This window comes from Alligator sinensis, unplaced genomic scaffold, assembly GCF_000455745.1.
Source record: "Alligator sinensis unplaced genomic scaffold, ASM45574v1 scaffold178_1, whole genome shotgun sequence".
NCBI lineage: Eukaryota > Metazoa > Chordata > Crocodylia > Alligatoridae > Alligator > Alligator sinensis.
Window position 1 is genome coordinate 92,423 of NW_005842031.1, and position 16,324 is coordinate 108,746.

The window sequence follows — 16,324 nt, forward strand, 5'->3', positions numbered from 1 at the left end:
GCAGTATTTTAGGATCCAGCAGAAATCCGGGTCTCTTCCGGAGGGGGGGAGAAGAAAAAGGAGGCGGCGGCAGGTCCGCCCCGAGCGCGGCCGCTTCCCCGGCGGTGTTTGTGCAAGTTTATCTCCCCGGCACCAGGGGCGCTGACGCAAATCCGCCCTGCCCGCGCCCCCGGCCCCCGGCCCCGGGGGGAGAGGGCACCGCGGGAGGGCTGGCCCTGTCCCCCTCCGTGCCCATGAACCGCCCCCCGGGGGGGTGGGGGGGGGCCCCCTGACACACGCGAGAAACCTCTAACACGCGGTAGACAGACAGACAGAGAGAGACACACACACACACACAGACAAACATAGATAGATAGATAGATAGATAGATAGATAGATAGATAGATAGATAGATGACACTGTAGCGGACAGAGAGGCCGCTGGCATCGCTACAGCCGTGCTGAGCCCTGCGAGCGCCTGCCGGGCTGCTCCCTGGTAGTCCTCGTGCCACTAGACAGATGGATGGCACTGCCCAGGCCATCCTCCCCGATTAATGACACTCGTAACAACACCACTGCAGTAATAACAATCACAGCAATAATAGAAATAATAACAATAATAAACAATAGCCACAATAACAGCAATAATAATAATAATAATAATAGCGATAACAGCAATAATAATAGTAATAGCAGCAATAATGATGATGATAATAAGCCTAATGGTGGGGATAATATAACAACAGCAATAATAATGATAGCAATACTAACGCTGGTGGTGCTAATAATGCCGATAATGACAGCAATGACAACCATCGTAATCACGATAATAGTAACTGCAACAATCGTATCAGTAACAGCATCAACAATAATAATATCGATAACATCCTCTGCAATGATAATATCAATGTCATCATCAACAGTGATAACCATCCATAACATCAGCATCAGCGACGTCACCAGCAGTAACAGTAACATTCACGCGGAGAACAACACTACAGCAATGCCCCCGCTCCCCGAGCCACACTAGCGATAAGGATGGTGGTGACGCTTGACGCCCCTGGGTGCGAGGGGCCCCCTCCCCTCCGTGCCTGCCCGGCGCGGGCACAGCAAGCCCCGGGGCTCCGGCGCCACTTCTGCTCAGTAATAAACAGTGATTCCGGCTGATTCTTCCTGTTTGCGAAGCTGCGCTCTTGCATCAGAGGCTGCTGCTCCGTTTGTTGCTTTGCCCAAGCGGGGTTTAAAACACCCTTTGAAGTGTCTTGATTACTCAGTCCCGATGGGTCGCCTTGCCGGAATGACCTTCTGTGCAATAAGCACCGCAGCTTTCTCCTCCTGGCCGAGCTTCAGCAACCGGCTGCAACCAGCCCCTGCCAGGGCCTGGGGTACAGTTGCCCCCTTACCCCTTGCTCTCCAGAATCTGACCCCCCTCTAGCTAAGCCTCCGGGCTTCAAAGGGCTCAGTTACTCTGCATGTTTCATGAATGCAACCCCCAAGTCTGAGGGCCCCGTGCTTTATTAAGTGTCCTTAAGATTTTGTTGAGTTTCTAGTCGAAATGCTTCAGCATCTCTTACAAAGCGAAGCCAGCTGGGGAAGTCAGACATAAGCCAGCAGCACCCGGGTGCACTAATTAGCGTTCTTGTTGAGGTTGTTATTAGCACACCAAAAAATGATTCCGAGATCATCCTGGCTGGGACCCTGTTGCTGGTATTAGGAAAACGACTTTTGCTTCAACACGACAGCAGAGGGTTGCCTTGCCTCTCTCATCCTGGCTTAGCTTTCGGATCCAGAGACCAGGGGCTCTCCCTGTTCTCTGGCGACACCTGCCGAGGAGTTATTAAAACTAACAGTTCCAAGACACCCATGCAGTGTTTCACTACTTGCCGAAAGAGAAGGTTTCTAAAATTGGCTTTGACAAGCACCTGCTTCCTGAGCAAGAACAACACTTAAAAGGGCATTTCCTGACTTTCTAAACAGTCCACATAGGGTAAAGTCCTTTGATTCTTATATCAGAATCCGGTTGATGAAAGATATTAGGATCATTGTCAGAGCTGAGTTTATGTCGGATTATTATTAGCTGGGGGACAGATTTCAAGTACAGATAGCTTGCTATAAACCTCTTTGCCCAAATGTAATCACCCTGTGGAAGCAAGGAGCTGGTGTTTCCAGTGATTTAAGGAAAGCAAATGAGTATAACTGAGTGATTAGACAAGGCTCAGCCTTAAAAATATCTGTAGGAGAGTTTGCAACCTGGGCTGGAGATCATAATTGGTCTGATTTTCCTCCCAATCTCACCAGTCTCAGTTGTGCACCATTCTTGTCATTGCATCTGAGCTAGATGCAATACTTTTGCCCTATTGCATCTAATGCAAAACAGGACAGACCAAAGCCGTTTCTGCAACAGGAACAAGGCCACAGGAACAGTGGCTAGTGATGAGAACAGAATATTATCTGCCTTGTTTCTAGAAACAGAATATGTCATGCGTTAACTGTTAGTTAGGGAAGAGTGAAGAGGCTGTTAGCCATATTTTCTCAGACTGCAAGTGAATGGAGTGGCTGAGAAAGTCCCTTTGACCTTTCCTTCTCATTGTTTGATATAATCGTTTATTAATTATCAGTTGCCAATAAATACTTCTATTATTTATTCCATTATCATTTATTTGTTGAACCTACTGGAGAGCTCTGTGCTAACCAGAACACAGAAAAAGACATGATCACAGTAAAAAATGGACTTATATGTCTATCACTTGTGCAAGAGGCAAGGATTTGTTAGGGTGATACCTTTTACTGGACCAACTATGTAGTTAGGGTAGAGTTCAACAATCTTTCAAATGCAAGACATTCTTCATCAGGGTGCTTTGTCAGATCATCTGATGAAAAATGTATTGCATTTGTAAGCTTGTTGAACTCTGTCCCAACTACTTAGTTGGTCCAATAAAAGACATCACCTTAAGAAATCCTTGCCTCTTGCACAATTTCTGGACCATCATGGCTACAGCATCTCTCTTACACTACCATAACTATCACTTAGGCATCTAAGTCCAAAATTTAGATTCTTAAAACCCTCTCAGCTGCTTCCTAATGCTGGAAGCACCTGAAATTTACAGGTGCTTAGGTTTCTGAAATTAAAGTTCCCAGGGCACCTAATATTCTGGCATGCCCCTCTTGGCAGTATTGACCAGCTTTTACCTAAGCTCTCCCCGGGCTCACAAATTAAGTGATTCTCCCCTTACCTTCCCTGCAGGGTTCAATCCAAATAGGCAATCTCAGAGCAAGCCTAATGATCAGGCTCTGCACAAAAAAGCAACTTTTTTCCCATTTACCAATAGCTCAGTGACCAGAGCGCTTGTCCTTGTTGTGGGAACCAAAGATTTAATTCCATATTCTGGAAAAGAAGATTTGAATCTATAGGTTCCAACTCCAAAAAGAGTGCCCTCATCATCACCAGGTTCTCAGGAATTCTGCGGTGGGGGTGGTATTAATCGTGAAATACTCTGATTCTTTCCCCTTGAAGGTGTTTTACTTTTTTCATGGTATAATTAAAGATTTGCAGTGTAGAGGACAGAACAATTCTTCAGCCTGCTGTTGGGGTCATACAGCTGAGAAAGAGCCAACCCACATTTCAATCTTTGGTACACCGAGTATAAACTGGAATCTATCTTTGTCCCCCTCCAAGGAGAATATCTCAAATATTAAGCCTACACCTGCTCATTCATGCATGTCTCCCTCTCTCTCTGGCCCAATAAAAATATAATTATTCCACTAGGATGGAATGAGGGTGGTACCCCTGAAGAGCTCCCTAAAGCTTGACAGCTATGGAGTTCTTGTGGGAGATGTGGATTCAAATCCCCTCAGCCAGAGAACGGATTTGAACCCACATCTTCCTCATCCACCCACTGAAGCACTGGATAAAAGGGGGACCCCCACCTCCTTCTCTGTGTTTTCAAATAAAGGACTAACCTCTCCATGGCATCTAGCCTCTGGTAATGTCTCATAGCCTAACCAGAGATACATCTCTCAGCCACAGGGGCCTGAGACTACTTCTGTTTACACCATTAGAACTCCACTGACTTCAATGGAGTTACTCTCCATGTGAGAGAGCATCATGACCATAAGTAGCAGGCAAGCCCCATGAAGAGGGAATTTTCACCACTGCAGAGTGATGATTTTATAGATCCATTAATATGTTGGTAGATAAGATATATTAGGCACATACTGGCTGGGTTTCTTGGTAAAATAGATTTAAAACAACATGATTCACAAAATTGCTGACATGTTGTTTTGCAGAACTGAGATAGAAATGGAATGGACACACATTTCAGGGCAGATTCCAAGACATGCCATTTTACAGCAGCTGAAAAAAAGTATCTGTGCATAAATAGTAGGCTAGAGTTCCCAAATGTCTTTAAATGTCTTGTAAAATGGTTCATGAAAATTCTCACAGTTTCACTGAAGCTGACGATTTGCCGAGAATATGCCCCATGGAGCTTCAGTGAAAGTAGCACAACGAGTTAGTGGTACAGGTGGGAGTGGAGCTCAGGGAGCCAGGGAGTGGACTCCTGACTCCCAATCCTTTAGCTTTGCAGCAAGGCTTACTAGGACCCATTCACCACTGCAGTCCTATAGTCCTATGCCAATGAAACCTCATCCATGTCAGTGGAACTGAACCAGTCATGCAATAATAAATTAGGTCCATGACCTCTCTAGCAGCAGCACATTAAATTCAGTGTGCAGAAAAGCCATTCAATATTGAAGGAGGAAATACTACTAACTGCATAATAAAACTTTCAGTAAGAAGCAGCTTCCTACTTTTTGCCAACAGCAGTAGAAAAAAACACGTGGGGAGGTTGGCAATAAAGCTTTCCAAACACATAGCTATATAAAAAGCAAAATCAAACCATGAAGGAAGTCAGGGTTCTAGAAGAAAATTACTCTATAAAACTCATCTGGATTTAAAAACATTTATTGTTTTTCTTCCAACCCACCTTTCATATACAGATTTGGATTTATGTAATGTATATATATACATCAGTCTCAGTGAGTTTTGACGCCAAATATTTCTCTCTCATTAACATATTTAAAAATCTCAACTGAATAATGATATCAGATCTTTTGAATGTCACATTTTAACCCAATTTAGCCATGGGAGAAACTTCCTGGCAAATACAATATTGAACTGCCAATCAAGGAAGTTTTGTGAACCAATAAATCAGCTAGTGTCACACATATGCAATGCCCTCTGGGACTGACTTCTTCACTGAGATGGAATCTGTGGTAAATATGGCTCAGCAACCATTTACTACCTTGTCCTCAGCTCTCTAGACAGCTAGCCATTTTCTCTTGGCAAACTCCACTAGGTCTTTGAACACAAGTCTTCTCACTGCTAAATCACTAAGAGGCTGGGGAAAAGGCTCAGCCTCAATATGCTCTTGGATTTCTGTGCCTTTAAATGGCTAGCAGCTTGTCTGACATTCTCTCAGCTTCTCCCAGTTACTGTGAATTCCATGGATCCCACGCTTTGGAAGGGGGAACATAGGAATTGCTGCACCATTGGTCTGGGATCCTGCCTATGGAAATATCCATTACTTGGTGCTTCCGACACATGGAAAAAAAAACATGACATGCGCAACCAGTTGTGCAATGCAGTACATGAGGGAAATCACTCTCTGCTAATACCAACATATGCAAGCTGATATCTTGATGTACAAGATCTGATTATCTTTATCTTACCAGAATATTATAATGGTGGTAAAATAACTGCATTCTCATTTCCTGCACAAAATCCATCTAAAGCACCTAGCTAATGCTCCTGCAGCAGTGAATTCCATAGGTTTCCCTTTTTGTCTTCAAGACATAGTACTGTGCTTCCTTTCACTTGTTGCGAAGCATGCCTTCCTGGGGTGTGCATTTGTCCTGGTATAATCACACAGAACAAAAAAAGAAGGAACAATCTGTTTTTACTTTCCCCTTCCTAAGCACAGATGTTACAATCAAATATCCCCAAACTATTCTCTTTTTCAGGCCTAATGATCCATTCCATATACCTATATTCCTATGTTTAAAGTCACAGCCTCAAGCCGGAAGTCATAGCACCTATCTCATCGCTTTGACTATAACACCCTTGGATTGTAGATTCAACCCATTATTCTAACCACCAGTGCCAAGAATACATCAGATACAGACATATTTATAAGGAAATAAACTCTATGGTGCTATAGGAGCTTTATCCTTTTTTTACTTGAATTTAAGATGTAGAAAAGGAATGTTTGTTGTATAAAAATTACATCTTGGGTGCATCTACATGTTCATTAATGCACCTTGGATACTGCACATTTAGTTTAGTACTTCCTTAATAAAATACTAGCTAAATGGGCAGTACCTAAAGTTACTGTGCTGTAGCGCCCGTGCACAGTTATTTAGTGATGCTTGCTGTGCATTAGCCTAATAACGCTGGGCAGTAGGCTATTAACATGGTTTTTGCCATGACATGCTACTGCACAGCATTATTAGGCTAATGTGCAGCAAGCATCTCATGTAGATGTGCCCCTTGTATACAGACATGGAAGGTTGTGATTCCACTGGAAACTCAGCTACAGAGTGGAGCTCATACCTGAAAGTGAGGTCAGAACTGGAAATGAGGGCCATGAAGGGAAATGTTTGGGAACTGCTGTCTCAAACTTGCCCTCTTATTTGTCCCTTTTTGACAGTTATCTGCACTGGAAATTGCACTCTTTCTCTGTGTTCAATGTCGGCTCATTTTGTCTAATTCATTTATTTATCAAACCACGGAGGCAAAGAGGGTACTGGAATGAGCCTGTCAGGAGGTAGCTGAAGGATAAGGAAGTCATCTGCATTTGTCTTATTTTGTCCTTTGCTAAAACTTACAACTAGTGTTTTGGATATTTATTTAAGAGGTTGAGCACTGGTAAAAGTGCCAGTTAGGGTTTTACTATTACCTACTTTTGAGAAAAAAATGCTTTGACGATGTTGAAGAAAGTCTGTGGGGTGCCCCATTGTTCCCAGATTTCTTTTGATAGTATAATGGGTATAAAGCAGGTCAGAAAAAAGTATTGGTTAGTTCAGGCTCTGGCTTTCACCTGTGTTGATAAATTCATTTGTTAGGATCAGAAGAAATGCTATCTGTTCCACTACATAACACAAACAAGCAGGTGTCAGCCCACATGAAGAGATGCCCCCAACCCCCATGCCATTACTTCTTACTAGCCAAGCAGTATTCAGCCTGGTAAGTAGATAGGAGATCTTCAAGGAAAACTAGATATTAACTCAGACTGGAAAACACACTCTGGGCTGCAAAAAAAAGGCCAAGCTGAGTTTCTACAGAAAGCCTATAACAGTAGCTTTCACCCCTGCAAGACTCCTACTGCCTGATAACTGGAGCAGAAAAAGTCCTTCTCATCCCTCCTGGCTGGTAGAAAAAACAGTGCAAAATATCATACTAGAGAGCAGAGGGCTGCTATGAAGGCAGGTGTCCATTCCAAACTCCCTTGAGAAGGCCCAGACTCCTTGATCAGACCAGGTGCTGAGCTCACAGTAGGAGAGCAAGCTCCAGTATTGTGTATAAGAAGAAAAGATCATTTTTTCTCTGAAAATAATAGGTTATTATAATTTATTAATGGTGCTTTATTTATTTCTATAGTTCCGTAGTTCTGCATGTCACCATAGATGCAAAGTTTTAAAAGCCCCTGTCCTGTTGACATCACTGGACACTAAGACATTCAGCAGGTTATTGGCAGCACTTGGCAAGATTAGTATCTAAGGACAGCAATAACTGACAAACAACGGGTACAGATGTAGGAAGGACAAATTCCAAGTAAAGCTAATAAACCATATGGCTGTTTCATGCACATTTTTGTGCTTATACATTTTATGTACCATATACACTCCTGTAGCATGCATGCGGTGGGTAACAGCCACAATTCTGACACTAATATTTTTGGAATATTAAAGGGAATTGTAATAAGCAAAGCCTTGTTGAGAAGAGATTCAGGAGGGTTAAGAGCTTCAATGTTGTTGCTGTTGTTGCACATTTTTAGCCGATGAGAGAATGACAGGGTGAAATTCTGCACTGTGTCTTTAAGAGGCACAGAGCAGAATTCCAAAGCCAAAAGCTGGGAAGCTGACATGGCCCTAAGCTGCCTCTGTGCTCTCCTAATCCTGGGCTGCTTTAGGGGTTGGAGAGACCCCTGTGCAATTTAGCCAGTCCTGTTACATGTGCCTCCCCAGTCTGTGCTCCAGATAGTAACACTGCTCAGAATCTCTGTGGCACTGGACACTGCAGCATTGATATGCCCTTCTTGTCCCATGCCCTGTTCCTGACATATCCCCTACACCAGGGCTTACAGTGGGGCTCCCAGAAAAGTTGCAGTCCAGCTATTTGCTAGGGAATCCTTTCCCAGCCAAAAACCTGTCTTATACTGTCTCTCTTCATCCTTCTGGCCCTATTACTCAGTGTAAAGGGGCCAGAGTAGAGCTCAGGGATTTCCTTATAAAATTTTGTACCTACCATCTTTCTACTGACTCCTCTGGGTCTTGATCGAGGCCAAAAGAGTTAAGTGACTTGCCCAAGATGATGTATAGAGTCAGCAGCAGTTTCAACCATCAAAACCAAGAGTTCTGCACCCTCTCACTACAAGTTTATGCTCTTTCATTGGAAATAAAAAGAGAACGCTATGTTGCCTCATAATTCCAGAGCATAACTTACGGGTTTCAGCTACTGAACTGACTTCAGTGGCAATACAGCATCCTAAAGGCACACAATGGGTGCATCTACACATGAAATTAAGGTGAAACAATACCCTCTGGAGCACTTCGAACCAGGGTGGAGCAGGCCTAGGCTGGCAGGAGGCACAGGGGGTCAGCCCTGGGCTCCAGGTGGCGGTGTCAGGTGGTGGAGAGGCTTGCTGGTGCATGTGTGTGCTGACCCTGTGGAGCCTTGTGGCTAGGCCGCAGGCAGGAGTCTGGCCACCACCCAGTCACTGTCTACACGTGTATTTCAGTGTAAATGACCCTGCTATAAGGTAGTACTGTCAAGGCCAGTGCTATTTTACAGCAGATTTAACTCGTTTATTGCACCCTAATACTGGTGCACGTGTAGACAGTGATGTTTTGCTGCAGAGCTAATTAGTCTACTCCGCAGTAAAGCACATATGTAGACGCACCCAAAGACGAATCATTGCAATGATGTCTTTCTGTTGTGAGGGGGAATCTTGTGAGAGTCAACAAAAGCTGTAGTAGTTCCAGAGAAGAAACATCTGAGGATCTTTCTATTATTTAATGTGTATTTTACTATTCTTTTAAACCAAGCAAATGCCATTATTTCCTTCAGTTGTTCCTGGTACACAGCGTTTCACTAACCAAACAGCTCTCTGAAGCTGCTGGGAATGATATCCATAGGATGATTTATATTAATAAGACATGTGAAGCTCCTTAGTGCATTCAGACAGAGAGAATTTTTTTTTCATCCTTTCACACAACATCTGATGGAGTGCTCCAAGCAGAGAATTTAATGAGCTATTTTCCTCTGGCCTTACAGATGAAAAATAGTTTGGTGTGTCAACTCCTCAGATGCCTATTTTTACACCTTCTGTTTGTTCTTAGTTTGACGTTGTTAATCACAGTTCCACCAAAGCCCTATTGTTCAGCTCTTCAAGAAGAATGTTGTTATATTGACTGTTTGTGCGTCAGCCCAGATCTCTCTGGAGCTGCACTTGGATGAAATTAGATAATTTCCATTAGTAGAACATGCATTATTAGTCCCCAATGCCAAACTGAAAAGAGAGCCAAGATTACTATTTCTGGCCATGTTCACCTCAGGAAGGAACCTTCTCAGCTTTAATGGGATTTTGCTATTGTTGGTTGCCTTCTGTTTGACACTGTGCCAGCAGGACTGAAAATTGTTTAGAAAGCTGCATGAAATATAATAGAGCCCGAGCCATTTGCTGCAGCACATTCCAGCATGATGTTTATTTTGAAAAAAAAGGAAAAAAAATTATTGTCCTTGGCAGAAAAATCCCACTAACTTGAATCTCAGAACATATGCTTCTTGTTGCTGTTGTGTTTTAAAATCACTGCCAATATTGGTGAATTACGTACAGAGGCGATAAATCTCTTATAATATTTATAATGATCATCATTACTTTTAAAGGCAGATTAATGGACACATGCTGCATCTTTGTTGCAGGCAAACATGCTGAGAGGCAAAAAGTCAGCTCCGAAAGAAATCCTGAAATCCCAAATTAGTTAAAGACAATGCACTTTATTTAAGACTTCTCTCCGCGTGCCAGTTCTTCCCATTGCAAAATGGGTTAAAATGTTTACCCATCTCCTGGGAAATTAAGACAATGAATAGGGCCCAAGCCCATGAAGTGCCAAGTGTCATCCTATTGCCCTGGAACACAGCGGAGCTTCTGCACCTTCAGCTCCCAGCACAACACACCCAACATCTCTTAACCTAAGGCCCATAGTGCTTCTGAAGTGGACAGCCATGCATGGGGCTACGTATGGTGCTTTATTTTATTACTGTCTTTTAAGTTGTATTCATTTTATTTCCTCACTCTGCCCCTTTTCTCTGACCCGGTCTGCGTACCTCACACAGATCTCACAAGATTAATTTTGTGTATTATTGCAAGCTGGTGGGAGAGAACTCTTTCTCAGTCCCCATAACTCCCCAAAGAACTATTCTTGCTCTATAGAGTACTGTTTTGTTCTGTGAATTCTGTCTTATTATAATCCTTAATGAAACCAGAGTTGACTTTGGAGCAAAAGTTTCCGGTTCCTTGGCATTTCCAGTGCATAAGCTATCTAAGGATATTAAAATGCGGTACATTTTTTGGATGAGATTGGAATCCAAAAACACTCTTTTCCTCTTGCCTTCCTTCAAGCCTGAGTCCAGGCTCACCTTTACTGTGCATTACCTCTTGTACAGTCAAACTTGGAAAAAAGCTAAGTAACTAGAAAGAAGTTGACATTCTTTAAAAAAAAGGCTTTAACAATGCATGAATTATATTTGCATAATACTTGAGAACACCCTCTTGTTGATAGTAACTTCTTATTTCTTGCCATTTCAACCAATATTCACAAAATGATTGCCTCTCTACAGACCCAGGCATCCTGTCAAAGAATAATATACAATTAGACTAAAACAAAAAAGCTGGTAGCAAATCAGCAACCTTTGGCCGCATGAAGTGGTCCAACCACAAATACTGAACATCCATATCTCAGTTTCTGCAAAACCTTAATTACTCCAGTAAAAAACATCCCTACTACTAGTAGCCAGCTCCCAAACCTCAGTCATCCCCAAACACCTGCCTGATTAGATAGTAGTTTCTCAACATGTTTTAATTGTCAACAGTTTGGGGCTATTTTGAACTAAAGCAAGGGAATTAATCCTAAGGCTGAGAAGCCCTTGCAGAGAAGGCCCTACTGCATCTCCTATTTTTGAATAATAATTATCTATGTGTATAAGAAATTGAAATACCTCTATGGAATACCTGCCAATGATGGGACAATATATAAACATATACAATAAGGTTACATCAAATAAAACACACCTGTATAAAATAATCAATGCAATAAATACCAGCACAGGGCATCTTATACTCCTCTTCTAATACAATAATCAAGGTGCAGGATTACAATAGGAATCCCAGCAGCATGGAAGAACAGAATGCACCAGTGACACAGCAGCTGTGCCCAGCAAAGAAATGGCAACTCAAGCAGGGACCCCATCACATCATAGGAGACCTTTACCCTCGCTTAGGTTACTCAGGTGGTGGGCCCCCTAACACGGGAACCCCTCCTCCCCCGACAAGCAGGAGCCCTGGGACCCTTTCTACGCCCCAGAGTGAATTGTCCCCTCCCATCAGGGGCTTCCCCTCAGCCGCCCATAGCATGGAGGGGCTCTTCTCTCCTCTGGGAATCCCCTTCCTGGGTGACTCATGATTCCTGAGGGCTTGAAGGGATTGGATTCATCTCCAGTGGTGTGTGCTGGAGGGGCGAGGCATCCCCTCTGTCTGTGGGAAGGCCCCAGCTGCCCTGTGCAGCTTTCCCAGCCTGTCAGCCCACTATCCATCCCATGCACCAAAGAGGCACCTGCTTCATGCAGGTGGGGGTGGGAGACCAAGCCGTGTAGGGCAGCCCTTGGCATCCCATCTGCTCTACGGCCCTGTACACCGCTCCATGCTCCCATGGCCCTGCTCCTGCCTCATGCAGAGTTGGAGACCCGTGCTGCCTCGTGCAGCTGCCATGGTCTCGTCAGCACCTGAACCCTCCTTGCATGATCTGTGCACTGTCACCACAGCTCCTTCCACAGCGTGGAAGGGAAACAGCTGCTTGCTGCTCCCTAGTCAGCAAAGGCATCTTCAGGGCACTTCTGGGGCAACTGCTCCACCGCGCTGGTCAGCTCAACCAGCTCTTCTCAGCCCTTCTTCATCGTCCCTTCTCAAAGCCACCTGTGTGCTGGGCACGCTGCTTTTTTATTCCTTCAGAAGGCTTCAACACCCGAGTGGGAGCAGACCAGTAGGAAAGCCTGAGGGGTTAGTTCCCCCTCAGGTCCTTCTCTTCACCTTGCCCCTAGGTTGGGGTGGGGCAAGACTCCCTCCTTCCCTTTCCTGATTGGTGGGGAAAGGAAATGCTCCCACCAATCATTCTGAGCCTTCTGGCTCAAGCCGGCAAGCTGGGCTGCTACCAGCAAGCCTGCCACACCAAATTGAGACTGATAAAAAACCAACTCACCCAGAAATACCCACACAGTCTCTCAAAGCAACATAAGCTACATAGGAATAAGATACATTTGTGCTCCATACAGGGAGTTATATCAGTATAACTATGGTGCTACAATTGTACCAGCATACTCCCCTGAGTAGACAAGCCATCAGTCTCTTCTGGACCAAGCCTCAGGATCTGACACTTTTTCCATGCCCTAGTTGTTCCCACATGGTAAGACAGACAGCAGCACTCCCTTGCTCAGTTGATATGGAGGGAAAGCAGGATGTCATCAATGTACTGAAAGGACGACAGCCTCTGACTCATCAATGGCCCCTGTTCCCCAGCACTCTCTAGACACATTGAACAGGCTGGTTGTTAGAGCAGAACTACACATAAGAGAGTCTTCTGGTCACAGAAGCAATCACCCAAGCTGCCTTATAGGATTTTTAGACATGGAAGAACTAAAATCCCTATTTGGGTTCACATGCAAGTAAAAAACATCATCAGCTCATGCTGGGGCTTTGTAGTGCAATGAAGTGATTGGCCTACCAGCACAACCCCCTTCCACACTCTATCCCAGGTGTGGCATACCAGATAGACACACTGTGCCAAATCTACGCTGACAGTAGAAGATTTTATACCCAAGTAGAATGTAAACACTCCTCTCTCTCACATCTGCTGCTGCATTGACAACTAGCCAGTCCAGCAGTATTATCCAGCCAGGTCTCAGAAATACACATAAGGCCTCTGCTTTAATTAAAGATGGACATAGGCCAAAGTCACAGATCCAATTACTCTGGAACTTGGTGGAGTTCAGAGCTGAGTCTGAACATGAACTTTAAGACTCAGGCCAATCTCAGCACTCCCAAGGAGGCAATCTCTTTGGTTCAGCCATGGGCAATAGATATGGAGGCTTATAGCATCTAATTCACAAACTAAGGACCAGATTTTGTGTTCCTTATTCAAGAATTCCCTCCTTAGGCCTCCTTGAATGGTCTTCTTTCATGGATACCTTGACCATTTCTCTACGTAATGGCTTCGTCTTTCCACTCAAACAACTGAAAAGTGCTTTCCTATAAGTCCAGTCATGAGGGGTCACTAATATGTCTGTGAAATCCAAATGAGAGAGCTGAATTCAGTCTTACTTCCTGGATGTTTCAGAAGCCTATAAGAAATAAGCTTGTGTCAGTGTAGTTTCTATTGGAAATTCACTCATTGACTCATACAGACATGTACATTCCTAAAAATCCCATTAGCATTGCCACCCTTCTCAGTGATAACTAGCAGTGAAACAAGCTGCAAGGCATGTGCGGTCCCTAAGTAAAGTTTATGGGTGCTGGCTGGGATTGTATAGACAAAGCTCAGGCAATAATCGCTTAGTGGATACTTTTTCTGTGTATACCTTTCTTCATCTCCAGTTCTGTCCATCTGGAAGTAAATTCTGGATTTGAGCCAGCAAAATAAAGCATTCACAAACTGCAGATTAGAAAAAAAATCCATATTTACAAGTCTGGGGGAACACATCTCCTCCATTGTCACCTCTTCACATTGTGCATCGTCATATGGTTGCTTTTTTCATGCTGTGAAAAGTTCATTGTCTCTTGTTAAGGAAAATGTGATAAAGATCTTGCTGAAAGCAGTTTTAGGGAAGCCCACTGCTCCAAAAAGGAACCAGCCATTGTGGTTTCAGTACTTCAAAGTTAAACCAGTATCTTGTTTTTTGTACCAAATAAATAAATAAAATGAAGACGAACAATATGTTTTCATTTAATGGTAAGTGTGGGAAAATTCAGGTCTCCTCACAATGGGAAGTAGAATAGTATATGCTGACTAGGAGGAACTGTAAATATTACAAATGTCAATTGAAAGAACTTGCAGTTGAATAATAATGTACAGCACAATGCTGCTGTCAGTATCACGTGGGAACCATGGCCCCAATCCTGTTTCATTTGAAATCAATGGGATTCACATGAAAATGACCACATCAAATCCACATGCTGCATGTGGTTTCAATGTGAAGCCATAACATTGGCCCATGTTCACTCAAACCCGGGCCAGAGTTTGTGTGAATTCTTTGTAAATCTTAGCAAAGCTTTTGATAGATCTGAGACATCTCCCTCTGCACAAGGCATGTTGTCTGTGGTTTCCTGTTCTGTAATGAAAGTCTCCTGCATCCTCAGCAGCAATCCTATCCTAAGTGGCTGCTGCATTTGGAATAATTAGCATAGAATACTACAGCATTATTTTTATTGATAGATTTTCTATTCATGGACCAAACCAAAGAGGTTAGAAATAACTCCTTTCATCACATGTTTCAGGGCCAAATTCTCCTCCCACAGGAGTCTCTCCCATAGACTTCAATATGTTACTATCCAATTTCCAATATTTGTCTGCTGTCTATTTCAGATATAAACAATGAGCCGCCTCTTACTATCTGTTCCTGAAATTCTTGGTTTACTGTAGCCCCAATCTTTACTGGCTCCTCTGGGCAGTGCAACAATGCAAATTAATTAATTATCAGTCATCAGTTAGGCCAGAGCCTAACCCCTACAGCCCCGCTCTCAGTGTGAAACCACTGTATCAGTTCCAGCAAGACCAGGGAGCAACAAGGAAACTGCTTGCCCGGGCTCTCTGGTCTTGCTGCAACTGACACGGTGGTTGGCCTGTGCTCTGCCCAGTGGAAGCAGCAAGCAGGTCCCGCCCCTAGCTCCTTGTCCTGCATCTGCTCACCAAGCCTCTAGTGGCAAGTCACAACTGTGCAGGTGAAGAACAGTCAGAGAAGGATTTTCACCTAAACTGTGACTGCTCCACTAAGCCGAACAATGCTAAGTCAATTAACATTTGTGTGGCTTTCAGTGTAAGCTGTAACAAAGCCCCGAGTCACACAAATCAATGAGTAAGAGGAAGGCTCACAGCTTCTTTTGTGTTTTTCAGGGACTCAGACAGGCAGACCTAACTCCAGTTGGGTACCTAAACGATGGAATAGGATCTGGCCAAGATTTTAATCTAAGGCAAAGCTGCCCTGATAATACCATACAATTAAGGTTTTATGCTAGACAGCAGAGAGCCAAGTTCAAGTCTGATCCTCCTTAGCTGAAAGTAGCAGCACTTTAGGCTTGTTGGGGAGCACCACAACAAGCAATAATTCGGAGCAAGACAGTGGTAATGAAACCCTCTGTTCTCTATTGTTTGCTCCTGGATGACTAGAAGGGAAAGACAGCAAGAGAAAGATCCTATCCTCTGGTGTTTTGGGACTTGATGCTGTTGCTATATTATTATTATGATTATTATTATTATTATTATTATTATTAATAATAATATATACATGTAAAACCAAAAAAATATGAACTGTACTATTTCATCCTATATTTAAGGTTGGTGGGAAAAAAGGCTTTCAAGTCCCAGTGGTATGAGTTAGAAAAACCTCTATTGGATTCTAGTGCTTAAAAAAAGTCTGAGTCATACAGACAGTAATAAACTCAGGGAATGTTTGGTTACTTGGGACCTGTATGTTTGGATCCTCCAGGGAGAGGGGCAGGGCAAGCAAGTACTGTGTCCAAAGTTTCATTACCACTGTGTGAAAGTTAATGCATTTTGTTAGACATGCACTGTATAATTAA

The 16,324-nt window shown here is 43.5% G+C and overlaps 1 protein-coding gene across 1 annotated transcript in view; it reads right to left on the bottom strand.

Annotated features, from left to right (window-relative positions):
* The window catches only part of HLX (H2.0 like homeobox), a gene marked incomplete at its 3' end in the record, with an annotated part of 9,421 nt that extends 8,465 nt beyond the window's left edge, over positions 1-956 (bottom strand). The window contains exon 1 of the mRNA XM_025202587.1: positions 750-956. Within this exon, the coding sequence (XP_025058372.1) occupies positions 750-956 (207 nt within the window). The remainder of the gene's footprint in view (positions 1-749) is intronic.
* Between the last annotated feature and the right edge of the window lie 15,368 nt (positions 957-16,324).